This window comes from Muscardinus avellanarius, assembly GCF_963383645.1.
Source record: "Muscardinus avellanarius genome assembly, chromosome: 18".
Classification (NCBI taxonomy): Eukaryota; Metazoa; Chordata; class Mammalia; order Rodentia; family Gliridae; genus Muscardinus; species Muscardinus avellanarius.
In genome coordinates this window covers 45,543,505-45,571,356 of record NC_137804.1, presented here as the reverse complement: position 1 = coordinate 45,571,356, position 27,852 = coordinate 45,543,505, and the positions used below count along the sequence as shown (strand labels likewise).

General features: G+C 56.6%; 3 protein-coding genes across 6 annotated transcripts; 1 reads left to right on the top strand and 2 right to left on the bottom strand.

Moving 5' to 3' along the window:
- Positions 1-50: 50 nt before the first annotated feature.
- PIN1 (peptidylprolyl cis/trans isomerase, NIMA-interacting 1) lies at positions 51-6,543 on the bottom strand (the record flags this gene model as incomplete). The annotated part of the gene is made up of 4 exons (XM_080715143.1): positions 51-160; positions 746-856; positions 3,140-3,352; positions 6,486-6,543. 4 exons carry the CDS (start codon positions 6,541-6,543, stop codon positions 51-53), a joined length of 492 nt encoding a protein of 163 aa, XP_080571269.1.
- Positions 6,544-11,732: 5,189 nt separating this feature from the next.
- Positions 11,733-13,773, bottom strand: UBL5 (ubiquitin like 5; the record flags this gene model as incomplete). Its single annotated transcript, XM_080715154.1, has 4 exons — positions 11,733-11,828; positions 12,455-12,492; positions 12,883-12,966; positions 13,718-13,773. 4 exons carry the CDS (start codon positions 13,771-13,773, stop codon positions 11,785-11,787), a joined length of 222 nt encoding a protein of 73 aa, XP_080571280.1. The 3' UTR covers positions 11,733-11,784.
- A 4,401-nt stretch (positions 13,774-18,174) lies between these two features.
- FBXL12 (F-box and leucine rich repeat protein 12) lies at positions 18,175-22,049 on the top strand (the record flags this gene model as incomplete). Of its 4 annotated transcripts, none has more annotated exons than XM_080715126.1 (3): positions 18,194-18,282; positions 18,351-18,423; positions 21,228-22,049. In XM_080715126.1, the coding sequence occupies 3 exons, from the start codon at positions 18,197-18,199 to the stop codon at positions 22,047-22,049; spliced, it is 981 nt and encodes a 326-aa protein (XP_080571252.1). The 4 variants fall into 4 exon arrangements, with proteins under 4 accessions (XP_080571253.1, XP_080571252.1, XP_080571251.1 ...); XM_080715125.1 differs by having other exon boundaries at positions 18,351-18,510; XM_080715127.1 differs by lacking the exon at positions 18,351-18,423 and having other exon boundaries at positions 18,175-18,282.
- Positions 22,050-27,852: the final 5,803 nt, after the last annotated feature.

The window sequence follows — 27,852 nt, the reverse complement described above, 5'->3', positions numbered from 1 at the left end:
CTCCGGCCACTGTGGGAACAGTAACTACCACGCGGGCGGGCGCAGGACCATCACTCCGTGCGCAGGATGATGTGAATGCCCGAGTCCGTGAACACCGGCCCGCTCATCTCCCCGGTCCGCAGCGCGAACGACGCGTCTTCAAATGGCTTCTGCATCTGCCCTGGAGGCGGGAGCAGCGGACGCATCAGCGGTGCCCAGGCGGAGAGCCCAGCGGGCAGGGCCGCAGGATGCCAGGGACCATGGCCCCCGCCCCCGTCCCCTCCTCCGCAGGTGCCTGCGCCGCCCATGTCCTGCAGGCCCCTGGCCCGAGGGGCAGAAGAGGGAGGAGGAGGAGGAGGAGGAGGAGGAGGAGGAGGAGGAGGAGGAGGAAGAGGCTGGGCCACCCGGCTCCCGGGACTCCTCTGTCCTGACTGGGACTAAACTCGGGGCTGCTGGTCTGATCCCAACCCTCGGCCGCCCACCTGCCAGAGTGGGGAGGCTCTTGGGGGCACATTCTGGAGCTCCCGCAGGGACAGGGTGCAAACAGGATGGAGATGGGGGAAGGCTCCCATGGGCCTTGGGTGCCCCTCTGCCTCCCCCTTCAGGCTCCCAGCAGCGGCTGTGCGGCCTGAGGGCCTCTGCTGCCCCCTGGTGGGCTGGAAGGGCGGCAGCGGAGCCCACTCCACTAGGCCTGGGCAGCCGGTCCCCAGGCCTCCCTCCAGGCTCGGCTCCACCCCACCTCCACGCGGGGCTGTCCCTGGCTCACCTCGGCTGAAGGCGCCCAGGTCTCCCCGGGCCTTGGCGGAGCTGCAGTCGCTGAACTGTGAGGCCAGAGACTCGAAGTCCTCCTCCCCCGACTTGATCTTCTGGATGTAGCCTGTGGCAGGAAGGGCCCAGGGCCAGTGAGGGCGGGCAGCGCGCCGGACAGCTACCCCAGCCCTCTGCATGGCCCTGGCACACGCAGGGTTCCGTGCAGGCCCTCTCTTGCGGCAGCTGCTCTGGGGGACGCGGGCCACACCTCCCGGCTCACCCAGCCAGGCCCACAGCCGCCGTTCTCTCCAGATGTGAGGCTCGCCCTGACACCTGCCACGGCCTTCACACCGGGCACGGCCGTCCCTCGCCCCTGCCCGCCCGCCTGCCTGGCGTGAACACCCAGGCGCCGGCTGGTGTGGGCCGGGGACAGCGCTGGCTGCCCTGACGGTGCCGCAGGGCCCAGATAGCGCGCTCGCGTCTGCCTTGGCTCGGGAGACAAAGGCACCACGATTTACCAACGGCAGCGGAGCAGAGCGGCGTGAGCCGGGCAAAGGCGCGTAGCGGCAGCAGCTGGGCATCTGCCCCGTGCTGGCCAGGACACAGCACTGCCCGCACCTGACTGACCTCTGTCTCCCTCCCGCCTGCCAGCAGCGTGGGCCAGCGGGCCACTGCCCTGCAGCGCGGCAGCAGCCCTGGGTGCAGAGCTGCCCCACGCCTTTGCCCACCATCCCCGCAGGTCTGGCAGGCCTGGCTCACTGGCTCTGGTGCCTCCTGTCAAGACGGGCACTTTGGCACAGTGCCTCCCTGTCCCACCGCGTGCCCTGTGGCTGGAACCCTCCCGGGTTACACAGGCACCCGCAGGGACTCTGCCCTGACCCACTCCCCTGGGGACTTCCGTTCTCTCCCCAGCCTCAGCTCCCGGCACCGATCCCCACCTGCCGCATGGCACGCTGCAGGTCAGGCCAGCAACCTGACTCCACGGCGGGGAACCAGCCTGCTGCTGGGGAGCACTGTGCGCAGGGACCCAGCGTGTGGGTGCTGGGTCTAGCTCTGCCCTCTAGGAACCACCTGGTTGCAGCCTGTGAACACGCACACGCGCACATGCATGCACGCACAGCTGTATGCTGCTTCAAAACGAGTGACAGCCACCCCCCATCCCCAGGGTTCAGATGGCTGACCCGCCTCCCCGGCAGCTCCTAGAACACATCCCGCTTAGGCACCGCGGGGCACGGGTAATCCAGTCCTCGGAGGCTGAGACAGGAGGACAGCAGGTTCAAGGACGGCCTCAGCTACTTAGTGACGCCCTTTCCAACTCAGCGAGACCCTGTTTCAATATAAAGAATTAGAAAAAGTAGGGCTGGGGGTACAGCTCAGAGGTAGAATGCCCCTGGGTACCGCAAAAAAGTGGCCATCAGAAAGGAGAGAGGAAAGGAAGGACGGCCTCCTGCTCCCGTCCCAGGTAACCGCACACCCACCTGGACCGCAGGACTGTATCCTAGTACCTAGGAGCCTGAGGCAGGAAGGAGGATCACAAGTTCGAGGCCAGCCAGGGCAACTTAGCAAGACCCTTACTCAAAATGAAAACTAAAAAGGGCTGGGAGTGCAGCTTGGAGGTAGAGCACCCTGGGGTCAGTCCACAGCACCACACACAGAACAAAACTGCTCCCGCTGACTGAGGCCGAACCAGCACTGTGCACCGGGCTGGATCACGATGCCCATTTTATGGAGGAGGAAACCGAGTCCTGGGGAGGTGATGTGAGGCCCCAGGGTCAGAGAGCCAACAAGCCACTGCTGCCGCCTCAACCCAGGTGCTGGGGTTAGACGCGAAATGTGACCTAGAAAGCTCGCTCTTTTTTATTTTTTCCATACTGGCGATGGAACCCAGGGGCTTTCTACCTCCGAGCTACGCCCTCAGTCCTAGTTTTTATTCTTTATTTGCAGAGGGCTTCACTAAGTAGCCGAGGCTGGCCAGGAACCGTGATCCTCCCGTCTCAGCCTCCCGATGCTGGGATGACAAGCTTAAGCTCCTTTACTGATGGAGTTGGTACGAGTCCTGAGGGTTGCGACCACAAGTTGAGTAAGCGCGCTGTCCTGGAGGACCTGGGTGGCACCGGGTGGCCGGGGGGGGGGGGGGGGGGGCGGGGGCAGGTGGAGGCCTAGAGGCCCGGTTCCTCCCCTCAGCCTCCATGCTTGAGGCGCGCCCTCTCTCCCCACCTCTGCTCCCTGTCCCCATGTCCTGAGGCCCGTGGTCTCCGGCCTCACATGGACTGAACCCCCAACTCCAAGCAAGTAAACCTTCTAGCCCCTAAGTTCTGTGGCCAGTCCTTCAGATTACAGCTCGAGGTTGCTGCCTGATGCCCCGGGCTGGCCGCCCCAAGGCCCTCTGCCCGCCCGCCCCCGGGCTCACCGTTGATGAGGTCCAGGGCCTCCTCCTTGCTGCGCGTGATCCTCTCTTGCCGCCAGGACGAGGGCCGTCGTGACTGGCTGTGCTTGACCAGCAGGTGCGAGCAGCGGACCCTGGCCGGCTCTCCCTGCCCGTTTCTGCCACCGCCGCCGCCGCCGCCGCTGGGCCGCTCCCACTGGCTGGCGTTGGTGATGTGGTTAAAGTAGTACACCCGGCCTGGAGGGGCAGGCGGGCAGCGCTCACGGGGCGGCCGGCCAGCCCAGAGCAGGAAGGGCCGGCTTGTGCCCGCCGACCATCAGGCCCCGAGGGGCTCATGTCCTGCGCGGGGCCACGGGATGAGCAGCCCTTAACAACCCGGGAGGGAAGTTCCCAGGGGGGACTGGGCACCCTGCCAGCAGCCTGGGCGCGCACCTGGCTCAGGCCTCCCTGCGACACCTGCCTTCCCCGGGCCTGTTTCTCACCTGGAGAGTGAAGAAAACAGGAGCTGCCTGCAGGGCTGCTCAGACTAAGTTTGAGCATCTGCAAAATGCTCAGGAGAGAGCCAGACGCGCGGTGAGCGCGCGGGGCTGTCACCAGCTCCACTGTGGACCGGACCGAGGCTCTGCCTTCTGTAGCCCTGGTACTAGCGTTTCCTGCGCGTGCGCTCTGCTAGGCGGTCCAGGGGGAGGTAGGGGTTGAGCTCAGCCACGCCACATCAAGCCCAGCTCTTTTTTTGGTACTAGGGATTGGGCCTAGGGCATTCTACCTCTATGCTACACCCCCAGCCCTATTTTATCTTTTGCTTTGAAACAGAGTCTTACCAAAAGGTCTCACTAGCTTGGTCTCCAACCTAAGGTCCTCCTGTCTCAGCCTCCCAAGTACTGGGATGACAAGCAGGCATCACCACGCCCAAGTCAAAGCTCTGCTTGTATCCCCTATGCAGCCAGGCATGGTGGGGCACGTCTGTAATCCCAGCTCTTAGGAGGCTGAGACAGAAGGATCATGAATTCCCAGCCAGCCTCAGTAACTTAGTAAGGCCCTCTGCCTTGTTTCAAAATAATAAAAAAAAATAAGCATAGTGGTGCATGTTTGTAATCCCTGTACTCCTGAGGCGGAGACAGGAGGTTTGCAGGTTAGAAGACAGCCTCAGCAAAGTAGAACTCTGGATAACCTAGCAAGACTGTGTTTCAAAAGAAAAATAGGTCTGATGGCATAGCTCAGAGGTAGAGGACCCCTGGCTTCAATTCCCAGTCACACACACACACACACACACACACACACACACACACACACACACACATAGGGTAGAGTAGCTCAGAGGCAGAATGCTCCTGGGTTCAACCCCAATACCACAAAAACAAAATAAAACAAAAAAACCTGCCCATTATCCTAGGGTACTAAGCTAGGAAGCAGTATATTACTGGGGGTCAGATGTTGCCTGGGCAACCAGGAGCACGAAGGGTAAAAACTACAGATAAGGAGCTTCAAGGAGCCGGGCGTGGGGTGCACGCTTGTCATCCCAGCACCGGAAGCTGAGACAGGAGGATCGGGGTTTGCAGACAGCCGCAGCCACTTAGTGAGGCCCTCTGCAACTCAGTGAGACCCTGTTTTCAAATAAAGAATAAAAAAGTAGGGCTGGGGGTGTAGCTCATAGGTAGAATGCCCCTGGGTTCCATCCCTAGTACCACCAAAAAAAAAAAAAAGAAAAGAAACTTCAAGGAAGGGCCCAGGATGGAGGGCCCAGGAAGGTGGCTCTCGTGAGCAGATTTGAGGAGAGGGCTGGCGCCAGGCAGAGCAACCAGCCCATGCTGGCGGTGGCCACCACAGCTCAGGGCTGCAGCAGGCTGGACAAGCACTTGGATTCTGGGGACAAATCCAGCTGAGCCACGGATGATTCTAAAACCTTGGCAGTGAGCTGGAGCTCCCCGAACCTCAGCTTTCTCCTATGAAAATGGGGGTGGGAGAACGAAGGGCATCAAAAGTCACGGAGTAGCCAGGCATGGTAGCACATGCCAATAACACCAGTAGGTAGGAGGATTGCGGGTTCAAATCCAGCCTCAGCAACTTGGTGAGGCTCTAAACAATGTGGTGAGGACTTGCTTCAAAATAAAATAAAATAAAGCCGGGCCTGGTGGCACACGCTTGTTATAATCCCAGCATTTGGGGGGTTGAGACAGTAGGAACACGGTTCGCAGCCAGCCTCGGCTACTTAGTGAGGCCCTCTGCGACTTAGTGAGACCCTGTTTCAAAATAAAGAATAAAAAACAGGGCAGGGGGTATAGGTCAGAAGTCGAATGCCCTGGGTTCCATCCCCAGACCCGCAAAATTAATAAATAAGTAAATAAAATAGGGCATGGGGGTGGGGGGGGACTAGCTCGGGGTGGAACACCCCCGGGGTTCGATTCCTAGAGCCACACATAAAAGTCTTGGAGTGCATGTGAAGACTCTAAGTATAGGCCGGGCGTGGTGGCGCACGCTTGTAATCCCCGCGCTTGTCTCAACGGGAGGACCGCACAGGTTCGAAGCCAGCCTCAGCTTAGTGAGGCTCTCAGCAACTTAGTGAGACCCTGTTTCCAAATAAAATAGAAAATAGGTCTGGGAGTATAGCCCGGAGGTAGGAAGCCTCTGGGTTCCACCCCCAGTACCACCAAAAATAAATAAATTAAAAAAAGACTCTTAAGTACACAAAGTTCTCACCAGAGCGCCTGGAGCTCCGTAAATAAGCACTATGGGTGCTAGTATGATTGCTAGAAGCAGCAGAGTGACCCTGACCCACCCGGGGCTGCGGGGCTGCTTTGGGGAGGGGCTCTGGAGGCAAGACGGCCGGGGGGCCATAACCAGCCCCCAGCCCTGAAATGCGGGATCTCCAGTGAGTTCCTGATGGCCCGGCCTGAGTCGCCTCGCTTGTAAGATGGGAGCAGTAACTTCCTAACTCCAGGGCTGCGCAATTCGGGAGCCGGAGCTCCTGCCGGCAGCGCGGGGCAGGATGCTTGGCGCAGAGCCGAGGCCCCAACGTGAGCGTGGTCACTGCGGCAGCCGGGGCAGCACGGCGCTGGACGGCGGGTGGGCGCAGAGGCGAGCCACGCCCGGCCACCATGGGGTGCCCTCCTGCTGCTCCCGGGGAGGCTGCCCACGCGGCGCCGGGTGCACGGCCGAGCCCGCCACGGCCCCTCGCCGCCCGCCCGCCCGCCCGCGCCCCGGCTCCCGGTCCCGGGCTCACGCCGCCCAGGGCGGGCCGGGGCCGTTAGCCCGGGGCCGGCGTGCAGGAGCCGCGGCCCGGGGAGGCGGGCGGCGCCGCCGCGTCCGAGGGAGAAGCTCGAGCCCGGCTCCCGCCGGCCCGCGCGGCCCGCCCCGGCCCCGACCCCGGCACCTGAGCTGCGGCTCATGCGCTTCTCCCAGCCGGGCGGCAGCTTCTCCTCGTCCGCCATCTTCCCTCCTGCCGCAGCGCCCGCTCCGCCTCCCTGGCGCTGCGGGCTGCCCGCGCCCGCCCCCCGCCGCCGCCTATTGGCCGAGCGCGCCCCGCCCCGGCACCACGCCGCGACGCTCATTGGACGTCCCCAGCGTCCCCACGGGCTCTCTGGCTTCCTATTGGGCAGAGGCGGGGCTGGGCGGACCCAGCCGCGGCTTACCTGGGCCCCGCCCCCGCGGCCGCGCTCCGGCCCCGCCCCCGCCCGCCTCGGCTCCTGAGTGGTGGAGCCGGACGCGAGCGCCCGCCCCTTCCAGCGCCCTGGACCAGCCCCAGCGAAGGACCCAGCCCTCCGCGGCGCGCCGTGCCGCAGAGCCGGACCCCGGAGGACCGGGCTTATCGATTGGCTACTGCAGCAGCAGTTCCCGCCTTCCCGAGCCGTTCCCGGAGGCGCGCCCGCCTCCTCGAGGAGGCGTCCGCCCGGTGGGGAAGGGACGGCGGCCGACTGGGTACTTGGGGAGGGAGAGACTGCCTTTGCCGTTGCCAGGGCAACGAGTTGCCTTGGTGATGAGTAGCTGAGTGCCCAAAGCCTAAATCTGGCTCCAGCATCCTCCGTCTTCCCACCTGTTTCCTTCAGATGTCCAAAGCTAACCCAGCCCTTTTTGTTTATTTCTTGTTCGGCAAGGCATTTCCCTGTGTCCCGACCCAGACACCACCTCCGTTTATTCTCCTTATTGAGTTCAGTGTGAGCAAATTTAAAAATTAAAGTGAACAAGCCGGGTGTGGTGGCGCACGCTTGTCATCCCCGCGCTTGGGAGGCGGCGACAGGAGGATGGCGCAGGTTCGAAGCCAGCCTCAGCTACTTAGCGACGCTCTCAGCAACTCAGTGAGACCCTGTTTCCAAATAAAATATAAAATAGGGCTGAGGATATAGCCTGGAGGTAGAAAGCCCCTGGGTTCCACCCTCAGTCCTCAGTACCACACACACACACACACACACACACACACACACACACTAATAAATTAATTAAAGTGAACAGAGCCCGTGGGGCCCTGAGGAGGCAGAGCACCAGGCCTAAGGAACCGGGCTGCAGATAGACAACGAGAAGCAACGTCAACGACGGGGGAGTTGGGTTACAGGCCGTTTATAGCACGGACTGACAGAGCCAGGCGCGGTGCCATGATGCAGGACGTGGTAGGTTCAGAGCATCTGGAGCCAGCTTGCTCGGGTTCAAGCCTGGCTTCCCACTTGCTATGACCTCGAACAAATTACTCAGCCCCTGCCCTTCAGCCTCCCCAACTGCAAGGTAAGCAGGCACACAAGCCTCCCTCTTTGTTGATGTGAAGATTCAATGACCCATCAGTCATTCACAACAGTGCCTGGCACAGAGGAGGACAGGTACACGCAGATTTGAAATTAAGGAATATCTTGTTAAATCTGTTATTTTTACCGGGGCGTGGTGGCTCACACTTGAAATGCCAGGACTTGGGAGGCTGAGACAGGATCACCACTTCCAAGCCAGCCTCAGCAACTTAGGCCTTCTACACTCCGTGAGACCCTGTTTCAAAATAAGTACGATTGAGTTGGGGGTATAACTTGGAGGTAGGATGCCTCTGAGTTCCACTCCCAGTACCCAGTACCGAAAAAAAAATTTTTTAGGAGTGCCAGGGGTATTCTACGTCCAAGCCCCACCCCCTCCCCTTTTATTTTGAAACAGCATCTCACAAAGTCGGTAAGGCTGGCCTTGCATCTGCTTTGTCCTGTTGACTCAGCATCCCATGTCTTACAATTACAGGCATGTGAAACTGCGCCTGGAAAAGAGTTTTGTTTTTAAATAGGTAAGGGGAGACGGTTTAAGGGTAGGAAGGTCAAGAGTTCCAGGAGCCGGGCGTGGTGGGCACGCCTGTAATCCCCTGTCATCCCCGCGCTTGGGAGGCGGAGACAGGAGGACCGTGCAGGTTCGAAGCCAGCCTCGCTGGCTTAAGAGACCCTGTTTCCAAATAAAAATATAAAAAAGAGGTAGAAGGGTTTCCAGGGATCCCAGTACCACCACCACAAAAAAAAAAAAAAAAAAAAAAAGAGTTCCAGGAGACATTTCTCACACCTCAGGAAGTCCTAGGGGCCAGGCGGTGTGGTGGCTCTTGGGAGGGACAGAGCAGTAGCCCAGGTTTTGTCATGAAGACAGGGCCAAGGTCAATACTAGGAATACCAGGATCTGTGTCCGGGAATTAATGAGATATCGAGCATTTGGCCTCCTGAAAATTCATTCCTGGAGGGAGAGACGGGAGATAATACTGCTGTGTGTCGGGCTCCCTGCTCCAGAGCAGCCCACTGAGAAGCAGAGAGACCTGCACACTGCAGCCTCCTTCTCCTTCTTTTTCTTCAGTACTAGGGTTGGAACCCAGGAGCATTCTACCTCAGAGCGACATCCCAGCCCTATTTTTTTTTTTTTTTTGTGGTACTGGGGTTCCTGGAAACCCTTCTACCTCCGGGCTACACTCCCAGATGTATTTTTATATTTTTATTTAGAAACAGGGTCTCTTAAGCCAGGGAGGCTGGCTTCGAACCAGCACAAACCTCCTGTCTCCGCCCCCCAAGCGCGGGGATTACAAGTGTGCGCCACCGCACCCAGCCCCAGCCCTATTTTTTATTCTTTGAGAACAGGGTCTCAAGCCAGGCGTGGTGGCGCACGCTTGTAATCTCAGCATTTGGGAGGCTGAGACGGGAGGATCGCAGTTCACAGACAGCCTCAGTAACCTAATGAGGCCCTGTGCAATTCAGCGAGACCTTGTTTCAAGATAAATAATGAGGGGCTGGGGATTTGGCCCAGTGGCAGAGCGCTTGCCTAGCAGGCGCAAAGCTCTGGGTTCGATCCTTGGCCCCATAAAAAAACAATTGAAAAAAATATCAAAAATACATACAAAATCAAAATAAATAATGAAAAATAGGGCTGGGGGTATTGCTAGGAGGTAGAATACCCCTGGCTTCTATCCCCGGTACCACCCACACACACCAAAAAAAAAAAAAAAGGGTGGGTCTCACTGAATTGCACAGGGCCTCACTAATTAGCCGAGGCTGTCTGCAAACCGAGGCTGTCTGCAAACCGTGATCCTTGAGACAGGGTCTCGCTATGTTGCCCAGGCTGGTCTCAAACTTGTGGCTGGGATTGCAGGCATGCACACTCTTTCTCCTTTTTAGAGAAGACACCTGAGGATCAAAGAATCTGACTTCCCTGCATCCCATTGCTATGATGGGTCGAAATCCAAACCCAGGCTGGGGTTTTCTAGCCTGTCACTCTGCCTCCCTCTGTCCGCTCTGATCTCATTTTTGTCTTTAAAGAAGTGCCAGGAACCTGGCTGATCAGGCATCTCATTTATTCTTCATCTCAGCGAAGTACACACAGGTCACCTTAGACAGGGAGAGGCAGGCTGACTCAGCCTGTTTCCTGTTGTTGTAACTAAATACCAGAGGCTGGTAATTTATAGAGTAACGGTTCCACCGGGCATGGCGGCCTACACCTGTAATTCCAATACTTGGGAAGATTGCAGGTTCAAGACCAGCCTCAGCAACCTAGTGAGACCTGGTTTCAAAATAAAAAATAAGGCAGGCAGGCATGGTGACACACACTTGTAATCCCAGTATTTGACCTGAAACAGGAGGAATGCAGTTTGCAGCCAGTCCCAGCTATTTAGTGAGACCCTGTTTCAAAATAAAGAATAAAAAATAAGACGGGCGTGGTGGCGCACGCTTGTAATCCCCGCGCTTGGGAGGCCGAGACAGGAGGATCGCACAGGTTCGAAGCCAGCCTCAGCTACTTAGGGAGGCTCTCAGCAACTTAGTGAGACTCTGTTTCCAGATAAAATATAAAATAGGTCTGGGAGTGTAGCCCAGGGGTAGAAGAGCCTCTGGGTTCCACCCCCAGTAACACACACACACACACACACACACAGAATAAAAAATAGAGCTGGGGGTGCAGCTTGAAGGTAGAATGTCCCTCTGGGTTCCACCTCCAGTACCACACACACACAAAAATAATAGCAAAAAAATTAAAGCCGGGCATGGTGACGCATGCTTGTAATCCCAGTAATTGGGAGGCTGGGAAAAGAGGACCACAGGCTCGAGGACAGCCTCAACAAAATAGTGAGACTCTTATTAACCTAGCAAGACCCTGTTTCAAAATAAAAATTTAAAAAATAAGGCTGGGGGTGTAGCTCAGAGGGAGAATGCCCCTGGGCTTAATCCCTAGTACCATAGAAATAAAATAAATAAAGCTAGATATGGTGATGCATGCCTGTAATCTCAGTTCTTGGGAGGCTGGGACAGGAGGATCACAGGTTAGAGGACAGCCTCATCAAGTAGTGAGACTCATCAACATAGCAAGACCTTGTTTCCAAATAAATAAAAATAAGGCAATGGGCATGGTTGGCGCACGCTTGTATCTCAGTACTTGGGAGGCCGAGAAAAAAAAGGCCATAGGTTTGCGGACACTCTCTGCAAGGAGTGAGTCTCTTATCAACCTAGTGAGACTGTTTCCAAATAAAAATAAAATCGGGCTGGAGGTGTAGCTTGGAGGCAAAACGCCCCCGGGTTGGATGTCCAGTGCCGCGCGCACACTCAAGAACCCATGATCCCTGCAGGAGCTAATCCGCTCCTGAGAACAAGCCCTTGTGACCTCTTAAAGGACCACGCCTGGGATCGCAATCAGGCCGCCGTCCCGGAGCCGCTGGGCTGGCGCTGCCATCCCACCTTCTAACTGAATTCAGAGCCTGTATTTTCTATCCTTTTTTTTGGTTCGACTGAGGATTGAACCCAGGGGCACTCTACCTCTGAGCTACATCCCCAGCCTGATTTTATTTTTATTTTGAAACAGGGTCTGAGTAGCTGAGGCTGCCTGCGAACCGCGATCCTCCCGTCTCAGCTTCCCAAATGCTGGGATGACAAGTCAGCGCACCCAGCATCAGAGCCTGTATTTCTAACTACTATGGCAACCGTTCCTACTCAGGGGTCCCACGGCCTATTAGGGTGACTGTCCTCCCAGGGTGTCCAGGCCTTCCGAGACCCACAGCAAGCTGGAGCTGGGCGCCCAGCCCGCCTGTCTACTCCGCTGACTGACGCGGTCGATCCTGAGCCCCGCAGGGACCACCCCGCCGCTCGTGAGCAGCGCTCGAGAAAAGACAACAAGGCGGCATCTACGTCTTTATTAATGTGATTTCAGACAAGCCTCCATATCGTGGGAGGGGGGGAGGGCGGGCGAGGACTTCTCTACTGGTAGTAAAGCTCCAGGTTCATGCCGTCGTGGATCTCATCTGAGGCGTGGGGTCAAGGACTCCTCACTGAGGGCCCGGCCCCACCGCGCACCACACAGCCAGGCCCCCGTGGCCTGAGGATGCACCCGGACTAAGGAAGCTGTTCTGGACCGGGCCTTTGATTTGGAAAGAATCCAAACTTGTTTTTTAAATTCCTATGCTGCACGACAGACCACCAAAGAATAATAAATAAATAAAATAATAAAAATAAAACAAAATAGGGCTGGGAGTGCAGCTCAGATGTAAAATGCCCCCTGGGTTCAATCCCCAGTGCCACACAAACACAAAAATAAAGTAAAATAAGATAAAATAGGGCTGGTAGTGTTCTCAGGGATAGAATGCCCATGGGTTTACTCTCCAGCACACACAAAAAAATAATTTTTTTTTAACCCGAAGCATCAAAGGCCCTGTAAGCCAAGTCTAATGACCCCATTAGCCAGTCCAATCACCCGCCTCCCCGACAAAATAATTACACGGCTCCCATTTCTCAGAGCTTACTTACCCAGGGCCACATTCTAAGTTAATACTTTATGTGCTCGGCTTCATACCAGCTTCAGTATAAAGCCCCGATTTTATGAACCAGGACTGAGTATGTAAACTTCTTCAAGAAGTCACACAAAGGATACAGTCCCCCAGAGACACGTGGTCCTTAAAGATTGTGTACCTATGGAGATAGAGACATTTTATTTTATTGCAGTACTAGGGAGGGAACCCAGGAGCATTCTACCTCTGAGCTACACCCCCAGCCCTATTTTTTATTCTTTTTTTTTTTTTTTCTTTTGTGGTACTGGGGATGGAGCCCAGGGGCATTCTACCTCCAAGCTATACCCCCAGCCCTATTTTTTTTTCTTTATTTTGAAACAGGGTCTCAGAGTTGCGAAGGGCCTGGCTAAGGAGCTGAGGCTGCCCAGGAACGCGATCGTCTGGTCTCAGCCTACCAACAATATAGACTTCTTGATGAGAAGCCCCAGGAAGCGGCTCCCCCTGCCCGGGCTGAGCCCAGCGCTCCCCCAGCCCACGTCCTCTCCAGCCCGCCGCCCTGCCACGCACTCACCACTTCTTAAGAACAATCTTGTTCCAACGGGTGCCAGTTTGGGCCGCGATCAGTTTCTTAAGGTCCCCGATGGTGTCATCGGTGCTGGGTGCAGAGTGGTTAAGGCAAATAGGAAGGGGGTAGAAAGAGGGCGATGCCACTGGGGACTCGTGTTACACTCTCTCAGGATGCCATCCGCCCCCTCTCCCGGGTTTAACTTAAAACGCCCTGCATGCTGGGTGTGGACACACACACACACACACACACACACACACACACACACACACACACGTCATCCCAGCATTGGGGGGAAGCTGAGACAGGAAGATCAAAGTTCGCGGCCAGCCTCAGCTACTTAGTGAGGCCCTCTGCAACTCAGTGAGGCCCTGTTTCAAAATAAAGAATGAACCGGGCGTGGTGACGCACGCTTGTAATCCCAGCATTCGGGAGGCAGAGACAGGAGGATCAAAGTTCGCGGCCAGCCTCAGCTACTTAGGCCTTTGCAACTCAGTGAGACCCTGTTTCAAAATAAAGAATAAAAAATAGGGCTGGGGGTGCAGCTCGGAGGTCGAATGCCCCTGGGCTCCATCCCCAGTACTGCAAATAATAATAATAATAATAATAATAATAATAATAATAATGATAGCAAATAATAATTGCTAATAATAACAACAATAATATAATAAAATAATAATAATAATAATAATAATAATAATAATAATGAAAGCAGCCTGCCACTCAGCGCGAGACCCCGGGGACCACCACCAATAATAATATAATAATAAAATAATAATAATGATAATAAAATGAAATGAAAGCAGCCTGCCACTCAGCGCGAGCCCCCGTCGGTGGATACTTGCACTTCACGCGGACTTTCTTCCCCAGGCGGTCGTTGCACACCACCTCGATCATCCTGGCGGGAGCTGCACGGAGAGAGGCGGCGGGGACCGCGGCTCAGCGCCTCCGCGGCCCCCGGCCCCTAGGCACAGTCCCCCGCCCCAGCTCCAGGCCCGCGAGCCCCCGCGCCCCAGGCCGAGGCTCCCGGGGCCCCGGCGGCCGCCTCCCCTTCCCCTCCGCCCGCCCCGGCCGCGGCCCCCACTCGGGACCGCCCCGCCGCCGCCCTCACCGCGAGCCGCCTCGAACCAGCCAACGCCACAGCTCTGCGCCCCGGCGCCGAACCCCGGCCCAAATAGACGCCCGGGACCGGAAGCGGAAGTGAGCGGCCGGAAGCGTCCGCCCCTCGTACCAGTCCCCGCCGGCTCCGCTTCCGCAGGGTTCCGGGGCGCGGCTCGCGCTCGAGGCTTCCGGGTTCCGAGGCTGGGCGGGGGCGGTCGTTTGAGACCCGGTGGCGGATGGAGACCCCCGAGGGTCGGGCGGCAGGGAGGCCCTCCCGTTCCTGAGCCCGAGGAAGCCTCTTTCCGCAGCTGCGGGGCCGGGCGGGGGGTCCAGCCCCGCAGACACCCTGTCGGCCGCGCCTGCGTGCGGGGCTCCCCACCTTCAGCTCCTCCCTCCCTCGGCCATCGCGTCTCCGCCGTGCACACAGCGGCTGCGGATCCTGGCCTGGACCCGGGCGGTGCACCAGCTCAGGCCGGGCGCGGGGGTGCGGGCTGCACCCCCAGAACTTGGGGGGATCGAGGGCTCCGGCCGGCCCCAGCCACTCAGCCAGGCGGCCCTCTGCAACTTAGTAAGACCCTGTTTCGAAATAGAATAATAAAATAGGGCTGGGGGCGTAGAACACCCCTGGGTTTAATCCTTAGTAACCCCCCCCCCTACAAAGACTATCTACACATGCATATATATATAATATACATACACGTTTGTAGATAAATATATAAAAAAGAATTCCTAGCTCTAATACTGTTTGTGGTAGCATCAAATCTGGAAGAAACCTGAAGGCCTCTCAATATGTGAATGTTTGGACAAATTTTAACTACTTTTAGGAATTGTTACTTTGAGTGTGTGTGTGTGTGTGTGTGTGTGTGTGTGTGTGTGTGTGTGTGTGTGTTGCTGGGGATTGAACCCAGGGGCATTCTTCCCAGCTACACCTCCAGCCACATTTTCATTCTCTATTTTAAAATATGGCCTCACTGAGTTGCGGAGGGCCTCACTAAGTAGCTGAAGCTATTGGCAAACTCGCGATCCTCCTATCTCACCCACCCAAGTACTGGCATTACAAGCGTGCACCGCCGTGCCCTGCTACATGTGCTATTTGTTTATTTACTTATTTATTTATTTTGTGGTACTGGGGATGGAACTCAGGGACATTCTACTTCCGAGCTACACTCCCAGCCCTATTTTTTACTCTTTATTTTAAAACAAGGTCTCACTGAGTTGCAAAGGGCTTCACTAAGTAGCTGAGGACAGCCACAAACTGGGATCCTCCTGTCTCAGCCTCCCAAAGGCTGGGATTACAAGCCCGCACCATCACACCTGATATGCAGCTTTTAAAATAATTTTTCTAATTTTATGTGTGGTACTGGGATTGAAGCCAGGGGCATTTGACCTCCTAACTATACCCCAGCCCTTCCTTATTTCTTATTTGGAAACAGTTTCTCGCTAAATTGCTGAGAGCCTCACTAAGTTGCTGAGGCTGGCCACGAACCCGCAATCCTCCTGTGTCAGCCTCCCAAGTACTAGGATTACAGGCGTGGCCACTGTAACAGTTTGAGATGTAGACATGGGTTCTTATTCTTAGCTAGTTTAGAAAAAATAGCCAGAACTATACTGCTGCAAGCTATTACAAAGGTAGAGAGAAGGGACAGACCATCAGAGCACTGTATCAGTGAGGACGCAGCGGGGTGCCTCGAAACTAAGGCACTGAAGTTTTTGAACACAAGCAGTTGTGGTTTTTTTTTTTTGTTTTTGGTGGTACTGGGGGTGGAACCCAGGGCTCTCTACTTCCAGGCTATACTCCCAGACCTATTTTTATACTTTATTTGGAAACAGGGTCTCACTAAGTTGCTGAGAGCCTCACTAAGTAGCTGAGGCTGGCTTCGAACCCGTGTGATCCTCCTGTCCCAGCCAACCAAGCGCAGGGATTACAAGCGTGCGCCACCACGCCCCGGCTGCAAAGCAGTTTTTATAAGGATTCATTATCTCCTTCCTCCCATCCTGCTCGGCCAGTAGTCTTTTTACCCCACCCCTCACCCAGTGCAGGCGCAGGCCCACCAGTTATCTCTGAGGTACAAGCCTTTCTTGTTAGATTTATGACCGAGATGTGTTACTTGGCTAACAAGGCCAGGAGTTACATGGTGTATCCCCTCTTTGAAGAAGGCCTGTACCATCCACCTGTGTCCTTGGGGAATTTTAGCCTTTTTCTAGCTCTGTCTGCTAGAAGTTATTTGTTATGCTGAAAACTTATCTTTAAAGTACGGAGGCTTTGGGCTATAACTTTTGTGTATTTGGCAATTAATATAGGTTCTCTTAACTTTAAACTACTGTGAGAATTTAGTGTTTAACATTCCATGTTTAGCTGGGCTCACAGCCAACTTTTAGCCGACCGAGGTCAATATTGGCTGCAGCTCTTGGCTGGCAGCTTAGAGGCAGAGGAAAGGATTTGATTGTTTTGCCTAAGTAATGAAAGCTTGTTCTTATCAGCCATGAATGCAGCTCCTACTAACCATCAATACAGGTTCAATCCCATCAGCCACCATGCCTGGCTTTGAGCTATGCCTCTTATACAAACTTATCTTCAAGCTTAGGCACCAATAACATTAAGTTGCGCTTGGTGGTGCACACCTGTAATCCTAACATTTAGCAAGCAGCTGTAGGAGAATCACAGTGTGTGTGTGTCACTAGGGATTGAACCCAGAGGCATTCTTACCTCTGAGCTAAACCTCCAAGCCTGATTTTTTAAATTTCTTATTTGGAAACAGGGTCTCACTAAGATGCAAAGGGCCTCGTAAGGTTGTCGAGTCTGGCTTCGAACCTGCGACCCTCCGGTCTCAGTCTCCCAAGTACTGGGATTACAAGCGTGTGCCACCACGCCCGGCCTAGAATCACAGGTTTGAGGCCAGCCTCAGCAACTTAAGGAGACTCAGCAATTTAGCAAGACCCTGTTTAAAAAAGGAAAGAAGGCCGGGCGTGGGGGCGCAGGCTTGTCATCCCCGCGCCTGCGAGGCTGAGACAGGAGGATCGCGCAGGTTCGGAGCCAGCCTCAGCTGCTTAGTGAGGCTCTCAGCAGCTTAGTGAGACCCTGTTTCCAAATAAAATAGAAAATAGGTCTGGGAGTGTAGCCCGGAGGTAGAAAGCCTCTGGGTTCCACCCCCAGTACCGCCAAGAAAAAAAAAAAGGAAAGAAGGACAGAATTTAGCTCGAAGGTAGAATGGCCCTGGGCTCAGTCCCCCAAACCACATACACAAAGCTAAGTGAAAAAGCAAGTTATCGCTGCCTTGTTCTCCGCTAGCAGCAGGCGGCCTCAATCCGTCACAGCCGCCCCGCCCCCCAAGCTTTCCCTCGCCCCGCCCCGAGGCTCGCCCCGCCCACGACCCGCCGTGCCCCAATCAGCCCCGTCCCCGCGGCTCGCCCCGCCCCCCGCCTTCAAAGCCTTGTTCTTATTTGGGTCCTACCCCGGAGGCCCGCCCCGCCCACCCCGCCTTCCGAGCTTTGTGTTTGGCCGGGCTCGCTCCGCCCCCGAGGCGCTCCCGCTCGGCCTTTCAAGCTTCGTGCTGACCCCGGGCCCTGCTCCCAAGGCTCGCCCCGCCCGTGACATACAGCCACGCCCCTTAAGCTCCGCCCCTCACCTGCCGGCTCGTCAGCCCGCCCACGGCTCGCCCCGCCCCAATCAGCCCCGTCCCCGCGGCTCGCCCCGCCCACGACTCGCCGTGCCCCAATCAGCCCCGTCCCCGCGGCTCGCCCCGCCCACGGCCCGCCCCGCCCCAATCAGCCCCGTCCCCGCGGCTCGCCCCGCCCACGGCCCGCCCCGCCCCAACCAGCCCCGTCCCCGCGGCTCGCCCCGCCCACGGCCCGCCCCGCCCCAATCAGCCCCGTCCCCGCGGCTCGCCCCGCCCACGGCTCGCCCCGCCCCAATCAGCCCCGTCCCCGCGGCTCGCCCCGCCCACGACCCGCCCCGCCCCAATCAGCCCCGTCCCCGCCCCGTCAGCCCGCCCACGGCTGGCCACGCCCCTCCAGCCCCGCCCCGCGGCCCGCCCCGCCCCGCGGCGCCCTCCAGGCTGGGTCCTCGCTCCGAGCGCGGCCAGCTCCCGGCATGACCGGCTCCGGCAGGCCAGGCGAGGCCCCGCGGGAGGACAGGGCTCTCCGGGCCGGCTCCTCTTGACCCCCAGGGTCGGGGCCCGAGTCGACGCGTCCGGAAGCGGAAGTGCGTGGCGGCGGGATCATGGCGACCCCGGCTGACCTGCCGGACTCGGTGCTGCTGGAGATCTTCTCGTACCTGCCGGTCCGGGACCGGATCCGCACCTCCAGGTGGGCCTCGGGGCCGGGCGGCGGGCGGGGGCGCGGCCGGGGTCGTCCTAACGCGGCCCCTCCCCCAGGGTCTGTCACCGCTGGAAGAGGCTGGTGGACGACCGGTGGCTGTGGCGGCACGTCGACCTGACGCTGTACACGGTGCGCGGCCGGACCCGGGGCCGTCTGCGGGCGCGGGCCGGGGGATTGCCGTGGGGGCCTGGGCTTGAGCCGGAGCAACCCCCGGCCGTCCCACTGCTTCTCTGAAGCCTCGGGGCCGCAGTCCTCCATCCTAGAAGTGGGGTCAAGGTCAGTGCCTGCGGGCCTGGGCCCGGCTCCGTGGCGGCGGCTTGCCGAGCAGGGCGAGGCCCTGGCCAGTCCGGCACCACCACGGCGGCAGGAAGCGGCTCAGCCACAGTGCTGGCCAACGACAGCGTGGCCAACACCAATACCAGTGATGCGTGTGGGGTGCTGGGGCCGACCCAGGAGCGCTCTGCACCGAACTACACCCCCCAGGCCTTTCTTTTCTTTTTTTGGGGGGTGGTACTGGTGGAACCCAGGGGCTTTTCTACTTCCGGGCTGTACTCCCAGACCTCTTTTACACTTTATTTGTAAACAGGGTCTCACTGAGTTGCTGAGAGCCTCACTAAGTAGCTGAGGCTGGCTTCCAACCTGCGCGATCCTCCTGACTCAGCCTCCCAAGTACAAGGATCAAGCCTGCGCCACCACTCCCGGCTCTTTTTTTTTCCTGAGCTAAGTTCTCAGTAAGTCGTGGGGCTGGCCTGTAATTGGCCATCCTCATGTCTCAGTCTCCCAAGTGCTGGATTATGTGTGTGCCCCCGAGCCCAGCAGCGTATTTATTTCGTGTGTGTGTGTGTGTGTGTGTGTGTGTGTGTGTGTGTGTGTAACTGGGGACTGAACCCAGGGGCATTGAACCTCCAGGCCACACTCCTGGCCCAATTTTTTTCCCTCCCTCCCTCCCTTCCTTTCTTTTGTGGTACTGGGGATGGAACCCAGAGGCCTTCTACCTTCGGGCTACACTCCCAGACCCATTTTATATTTTATTTGGAAACAGGGTCTCTTAAGCCAGCTGAGGCTGGCTTCGAACCTGCGCGATCCTCCTGTGTTAGCCTCCCAAGCGCGGGGATTACAAGCAAGTGCCACTACGCCCGGCTTTTTATTCTTTATTTTGAAACAGGGTCTCACTAAGTTGGGGAGGAACTCACTAAGTACCTGAGGCTGGCCTAGAACCATGATCCTCCTGCCTCAGCCCCCCAAGTCCTGGGATTACAGCGTGCGCCACCACACCCAGCTAGTATTACTGATTTCAGCAGAGGAATAATTTCACCAAGTCCAATAATTTCCCCTATTAATATTCCGAGGAGAGTCACTCGATTCCACTTTCTCCCTTTCAGATCTTATTTTTCTTGGATTTATTACAAAATATTGAAATATATAGAAATATACAAAGGATCATATCACAGACAACCATGTCTTTACCCCCTAGATTTAACCAACCAACCTACCTTCCTTCCTTCCATCCATCCATCCTTCCTTCCTTTTTTTCTTTGTGGGGAGTGGAACCGAAGGCCTTGAAGCATACTAGGTAAATGCTTTACCACTGAGCGCCATCCCCAGCCCTTGTTACTTTTTATTTTTGGAACTAGGTTGCACGGCTTTGAACTTGCAATCCTTCTGCGGCAGCCTCCTGCGCCCCCGGGACTACGTACACACACCACCATACATACCTGGGGTTGTGTTCTGCAGTGCTAGGTGGGGACTGAAGCCACCTAGATCGTGCAAGTCAAGTGATCTCCCACTGAGCTGCACCCCCAACCCTGAGATCAAGTTTAAAAATGGATTACATTGCCGGGCGTGGTGGCGCACCCTTGTAATCCCCGAGCTTGGGAGGCGGAGACAGGAGGATCGCACGGGTTCGAAACCAGCCTCAGCTACTGAGTGAGGCTCTCAGCAACTTAGTGAGACCCTGTTTCCAAATAAAATATAAAAGTAGGTCTGGGAGTGTAGCCAGGAGGTAGAAAGCCCCTGGGTCCCATCCCCTGTACCACACCCCCCCCCCAAAGAAAACAAGAAAAAACCAATTACATTTTCCAGATTATTATAAAAATTTTCAAACAAGCCAGGCATGGTGGCACACAGCTGTCATCCCAGCATTCGGGAGGCTGAGACAGGAGAATCCAGTTTGTGGCCAGCCTCAGCTACTTAGTGAGGCCCTCCGCAACTCAGTGAGACCCTGTTTCCAAATAAAGAATAAAACATAGGGCTGAGGGTTTAGGTCAGAGGTAGAAGGCCCCTGGGTTCCATCTCCAATACAGCAAAAAAAAAAAAAAAAAGTTTTGACCGTCCATGCAAATTGGAAGGAGAGCACCCTGAGGCGCTCGTGGCTAGGATTGAACGGACTTGCTCTTAGCACCTGTCCATCCTCTGCTCCTCCTTTCCTCTCTTTGCTTTTTGTCTCTTTGGTTCTGGGGATTGGACCAGGGGCTTTCTACCTCCAAGTCACACCTCCAGCCGTCTTTAATCCCGTGATGGTCCTATCTCAGCCTCCGGAGAACCGGGATTACAAGTGTGTGGCACCACGCCCTACCTTGCTTTATGTTTTATTTTGAAACAGGGCCTCATTAAGTTGCTGAGGCTGCCCTGAACCGGATCCTCCCATCTCAGCCTCCCAAGTCCTGGGATGACAAGCGTGCGCTGCCACGCTGGGCACTTCCTGGCAATGAATACAGTTCTTACGAGCGATCACTACAGGCTCAACCCCCATACTTCTGTTGCTAAAGCCAGATCTGGCTGGATTACCTCCACCCCCACCCCCACCCCCGGTTTGCTCAGAGCCCTGGCAGTCGGGCTGGCCCCTGTGCTCCTGGGGGAGAGGCCACACAGGATGGGGACCCCAGCCAGAGCGCCCGGGGGTACCTCTCACGTCGCCCTCCCCGCTCTTGCAGATGCGGCCCAAGGTCCTGTGGCACCTCCTGCGCCGCTACATGGGGTCGCGGCTGCAGTCCCTGCGGATGGGCGGCTACCTCTTCTCGGGCTCCCAGGCCCCGCAGCTGTCCCCCGCGCTGCTGCGGGCGCTGGGCCACAAGTGCCCCAACCTGCAGCGCCTGTGCCTGCACGTGGCCGACCTGAGCCAGGTGCCGCTCAGCAGCCTGCCGCGCACGCTCACCACCCTGGAGCTGCACAGCTGCGAGGTGTCCATGGCCTGGTTCCTGCGCGAGCCGGGCGCGGGCGCGCTGCCCTGCCTGCGGAGCCTGGTGCTGGACCGCGTGCCCGCCTTCCGCGACGAGCACCTGCGGGGCCTGTCCCGCTTCCCCGGCCTGCGCGCACTGGTGCTGGGCGGCACCTATCGCGTCACGGAGACCGGGCTGGCGTCCAGCCTGCAGGAGCTCGGCCACCTGCGCCGGCTCGAGGTGCTGGGCTGCACCCTGTCCGCCGACAGCACCCTGCGCGCCGTGGGCCTCCACCTCCGTGGCGTGCACCAGGTCCGGCTGACCGTGGGCGGCCTGTCGGCCGCGGGCCTGGTCGCCCTGGAGCGCATGCCGGCGCTGGAGAGCCTGTGCCTGCAGGGTCCCCTGGTCACCCCCGAGATGCCCACGCCCGCCCAGATTGTGGCCACCTGCCTCACCATGCCCCGGCTCCGGGTGCTGGAGCTGCGGGGGCTGGGCTGGGAGGGGCGGGAGGCCGAGCGGGTCTTAAGCGCGGGGCTGCCCCACTGCACGGTCATCGTCAGGGCCTGCCCCAAGGAGACCATGGACTGGTGGATGTGACCCGCCTGCCCGGCGCAGAGGCCTCTGGAATCCAAGGTGGGGACCCCTACCTCGCGGTTGTCCAGCAGCCTTGCTGTCCGGCCAGCCCCAGCCGCAGGGCTGCTCCAGGGCTCTGCAGAGCGTCCCCAGGGACAGGATGAGCCTGCGATGGCCAAGCCCCAGGGCCTGGGCAGCCCCGGTCCACTGCGTGGGCCTGCCAGCCTGAGCAGGTTCTCAGTCCACAGCTCAGAGAGGTGCTCAGCTCTATTTTCTGTATTTTATATTCCGCCTTTTCCTAGTTTTTCACTGCATATAATATTTTTCTATTAAAGAAAACTAAAGATTTTTTTCAAACGTTTGTTCATTCAAGAAATGTTCTTCAGCTGGTGTGGTGGTGCGCGCCTGAATCCCAGGACTTGGGAGGCTGAGCCAGGAGGATCACAGGTTCACAGCCAGCCCCAGCTACTTAGGCCCTCTGCAACCTAGTGAGACCCTGTTTCAAAGTAAAGAATGAAAAATTGTGCTGGGGGTGTAGCTCAGAAGTAAAACTCAGATTCAATCCCCAGCACCACAGAAAGAAAGAAAGGAAGGAAGGAAGAAAGAAAGAAATGTTCTTCAAGCACCTATTGTCTTATTTTACTTTTGACACTGGGGATTGAACCCAGAGGTGTTCTACCTCTAAGCCCTCAGCCCTATTTTAATTTTTATTTTGAAATGGTCTCACCAGGTGTGGTGGCCCATGCCTGTAAACCCCGTACTTAAGAGGCTGAAACAAGAGGATTGCAGGTTTGCGGCCAGTCTCAGCAATTTAGCAAGGTTGTTTCACAATTTACCAAAAAAAAAAAAAAAAAACTGGGCTGGGGTGTAGCTCAGAGGGAGAATGCCCCTAGGTTCAACTCCTAATACCAAACAGAGAAGAAAGGGGTATCCCTAAGTTGCTGAGGCTGGTCTCTGCTATCCTCCTGTCTCAGCCCCCCACATGCTTGGATCCCAGGCAGGCCACCACAGCCAGTGAGCACTGCCTATTTTGGAGGTTCTAGGGTCACACTAGTGAGCAGCAGGCCACTGGCACAGCACTGAGATGCAGGCAGGTCAACATGGATGCATCGCGGAGCAGCTTCAGTACCTCTGAAACAAGAAATCAGTCCCAAGCCGGGCATGGTGGCGCAGGCTTGTAACCCAAGACTTGGGAAGCTGAGACAGGAGGATCGCAGGTTGGCGGCCAGCCTCAGCTACGTAGTGAGCCCCTCCGCAACTTACTAAGACCGGTTATAAATAAATCAATAAATAGGGCTGAGGATGTAGCTTGAAGGTAGAATGTCCCTGGGTTCAATCCCCAGCACCACAAGAAAAAAAAAGAAATTAGTCCAGTGTTGGAGGCTGGAGAGAGGGCTGGTGGCTCTGAGCCCTGCAGACATCGCCTTGAGAAGACCGGGCAGGACCGCAGACAAAGGCGCGCAGCCCGACGAAGCAACCTGGTGTGTTTCAGAACGAGGCCAGGGTGGCAGAGCGCGGGGTGGAGGCAGGGGCCTCGCAGGCGGCTCGCTGTTAGGGCTTCACTACGCAGCAGCTCCCTGTCTGTTTTCTGACTCAAAACCACTTGAAAGGTGCAGGTGCGAGCTGCCGGGCGCTGGCGGGAGCAGGTCGCAGAGTCTGCTCTGTGGCTCTTCCCTGCCGTTGGGGCAGCCTGGCCTTCCCTGCGCCAGAGCTGGTGCTGGTCCTGGGACTGAACAGGGCACTCTACCTCCAAGCTACACTCCAGCCGTTTACATTTCTATTTATTTTTTATTTGTTGTGGCAATGGAAATTGGACTTAGGGGTGCGTGCGTGTGTGTGTGTGTGTGTGTGTGTGTGTGTGTGTGTGTGTGTGTGTAAGTAACGGGATGGAGCCAGGGCATTCTGCCTACCGTTTCTTTCTTTTGAAACAAGGTATCACTGAATGTCCTGACCCTGCCATCCTCCTGTCTCAGCCTCCCAAATGCTGGGATTACATGCATGCACCGCCACACCTGCTAACTCAGGGGCATTCTACCTCCGGGCTATGCCCCGAGCCTTATTTTTATTTAATATTTTGTGTGTGTGTGTGGTACTGGGGGTGGAACCCAGAGTCTTTCAACCTCCAGGCTATACTCCCAGACCTGTTTTTATATTTTATTTGAAAACAGGGTCTGAGCTGCTGAGAGCCTCACTAAGTAGCTGAGGCTGGCTTCGAACCTGTGCGATCCTCCTGTCTCAGCCTCCCAAGTGCGGGGATGACAAACGTGCGCCACCACGCCCGGCTTTTATTTTTATTTAGAACAAAGATCTTACGAGGCTGCTGAGTCTTCCTACTTGCTGAGGCTGTGCTCAAACCTGTGGTCCTCCTGTCTGTCTCCCAAGCACTGGGATTACCAGCGTGGGCCAGCAAGCCCAGCCTAGTGTTTGGTTTGAAACAGGGTCTCTCTAGTTTGCTGAGTCTCACTAAACTGCAGAAGCTGGTTTCAAGCCTGGAGCCTCCTACCTCAGCCTCTCACACTCTGAGATTACAGGCTAAGGTCAACATGCCTGGCGTTTGTTGTACATGACAGTGTGTAGCCGAACATGGTGGCATCCTCTAATCCCAGCATTTAAGAGGCTGACGCGGGAGGATCTCGGGTCTGAGGGCAGCCTCAGCAAGGAGGAGACTCAGCAACCCAGTGAGACTTTCAAAATAAAAACAGGCTGGGGTGTAGCTGAGTACAAGGTCTCTGGGTTCAAATCCCCAGTACAGCGCGGGCGAGGGGCGCTCGCTTAAATCCCCGCGCTGGGGAGGCCGAGACAGGAGGATCGCACAGGTTCGAAGCCAGCCTCGGCTGCTCAGTGAGACCTTGTTTCCAAATAAAGTATAAAATAGGTCTGGGAGCGTAGCCCGGAGGCAGAAAAGCCCTTGGGTTCCACCCCAGTACCACAAAAACAAAACAAAACAAACCCAGTACAAAAGCTGCAGCAGGAGGTGCTGAGATGCTCCTTGTTTCCATGAGGCGGCAGCATGTCACCTTAGTTGCCCTGTTTATTACTAACCCTCAACAGGAGTTAAAACATGGCGCCGGGCGTGGTGGCGCACACTTGTAACTCCAGCACTTGGGAGGCCGAGACAGGAGGATCGCAGGTTCACGACCAGCCTCAGCTACTTAGTGAGGCCCTTTGCAACTTAGTGGGACCCTGTTTTAGAATAAAAAATAGGGCTGGGGGGTGTAGCTCTGAGGTAGAAGGCCCCTGGGTTCCATCCCCAGTACCACCAAAAAAAAAAAAAAAAAATCGTGTAGCAACTTTAAGCAGTTGAATGCAGTGCCAGCTGCTGCACACTGTCATTTACAGCTGTAACTTAAGTCAGAGCATGGGCCTCAGCTCCCCATAACCCCCGATAACAAACTGGAAATGAAACGACGCACATACACGTGTGGTATGTGTGTATGAATGCACATATAGCCAGGCGTGGTGGCACACTCTTGTAATCCAGCATTCGGGAGGCTGAGACAGGAGGATCGCGGTTTGCAGCAGCCTCAGCTGCTTAATGAGGCCCTTTGCAACTCAGTGAGACCCTGTTTCAAAATAAAGAATAAAAAATAGGGCTGGGGGTGTAGCTGAGAGGTAGAATGTCCCTGGGTTCAATTCCAAGTACTGCAAAAGCGGGGAGGATACAGGTGTAGCTTGGAAGTAAAATGCCTCTGGGTCTAATTCCCAGTACCATCAAAAAATAAAATAGTAAGAATTGGAATTTGCCTCTTTTATATCACTGGACATTAGGACACCCTGTTATCACTGCTTGAGCCAGAGAGGTCCTGTGTGCTAATTTTGTGTATACAGGGAAAAGAGAAATTAGAATGGCAAAGGAAGGCAGGACATAGTATAGCGTTAGCTACTCCGTGGCGCTGGGGACTGAATCCAGAGCTGCTCTCCCTCCTAGGTACCCACCCCACCCCCGGTACTGGGGACTGAATCCAGAGCTGCTCTCCCTCCTAGGTACCCTCCCCCGGTACTGGGGACTGAATCCAGAGCTGCTCTTCCTCCTAGGTACCCACCCCCGGTACTGGGGACTGAATCCAGAGCTGCTCTTCCTCCTAGGTACCCACCCCCGGTACTGGGGACTGAATCCAGAGCTGCTCTTCCTCCTAGGTACCCACCCCCGGTACTGGGGACTGAATCCAGAGCTGCTCTTCCTCCTAGGTACCCTCCCCCGGTACTGGGGACTGAATCCAGAGCTGCTCTTCCTCCTAGGTACCCACCCCCAGTACTGGGGACTGAATCCAGAAGTACTCTTCCTCCTAGGTACCCACCCCACCCCCGGTACTGGGGACTGAATCCAGAGGTGCTCCTCTTCCTAGGTAACCCCCCCACTGGGGATTGAATCAGAGGCATTCTGCCTGCAGGCTACACCCTCTCACCCATGTTTACTTGTTTTGAAGCAAGGTCTCGCCAGGTTGCTGAGCTTCACTACTTGCTAAGGCTGCCCTTGAGCCGCGGATCCTACTGTCTCCGCCTCCCAGGTGCTGGGCTGACTGACTGAGCCCCCGAGCCCGCAGCATCAGCTACTGTGATTCTGGCGGACAAGCGCACGGGCATGTCCTATTGCCCAGGCCTGGCCCTGTGCTGATTTAGGGCAGAAGGAAAATGAGTCGCCGCATTAGACAAAGCGAGGAGTGACTGGTCTTAGGACTGGTTAGTCAGAACACAAAACACACTTCAAGCATGTTGCTTACTACCTTGAACAACAGAGGCCAGAAGGGCAGGCTCTGCTGAGCCAGCGACACCCCATGGCATCGGTGTACCCCAGTACAGAAAAAATAACACACGACTACCTGGCTTGATCCTGATGGCGTGGTATCACACTAAGGAACCCGGGGATGACAGTTGTGGAGGCTGCCAGCACTGGTGCGAGCTCCTACACAGCTCACAGAACAGGTGAGCACGAGGGTGGGAGCGTGCAAGAGAACGTGCAGGACTCGTAGGCCGGCCACACCAAGCTCTCCGCCATGTACGGTGTTGCTCGAGGAAAAGATCTGACTGCCGGGAGGTCAGTAGCTTTGTGGACTGTGAAGTGTTCAAGTCTGAGTTGGACAGGAAGCAAGATGGCAGGCCTGCAGTGACCCTGTTTGAAGGTATGAACTCATTTTAGTAAAAAACATTTCTCTGAAACCAACGGGAGTCGGGAGATGGAGGTAGGAAGCTGTGAGGCTCTAGAAGACAGCACTGCTCCCTGGGTCAACGCGCGACTCACGGGCAGCAGCTGCAGCAGCCCTTCCTGCTGGCCGGCGCTGTGGAGCTGTAGGGCTCGGCTCAGATTGCACGGGGCTTGTGAGCCGACAGATACCTGTCCCCACAGCCACAGCTTCACAGGCAGGGCGATGTCTGTGCCCACTGCGTGCATGTGTGTGTGTGTGTGTGTGTGTTACTGAGGGTGTGTGGGGGGGTACTGAGGATGTGTGTGTGTGTGTGTGTGTGTGTGTGTGTGTGTGTGGTACTGAGGATGAAACCCAAAGGCGTTCTACCTCTGAGCTACACCTCTAGCCCTATTCTATTGATTTTGAAACAGTCTGAGTTGCAGAGGGCTCAAGTTGCTGAGGCTGTCCTCGAACCTCCCGTCTCAGCCTCCCAAATACTGGCGTCACAAGTGTGCGCCATGCCCGGCTGGCCTGTCACTCGTTAAGGATGTGTAGTACCAGGGGCCCACACACTTGGCTTGGCCTGTGACCCACACGTGCTCATCTCTGGGTCACTGTCAAGAAGTCCCAGGGTGACTGTGTCTCACACAATCCAGACGGCACCGAAGGCTGCTCTGAGCCTTGAGCACAGCGGGAAGGTGAGA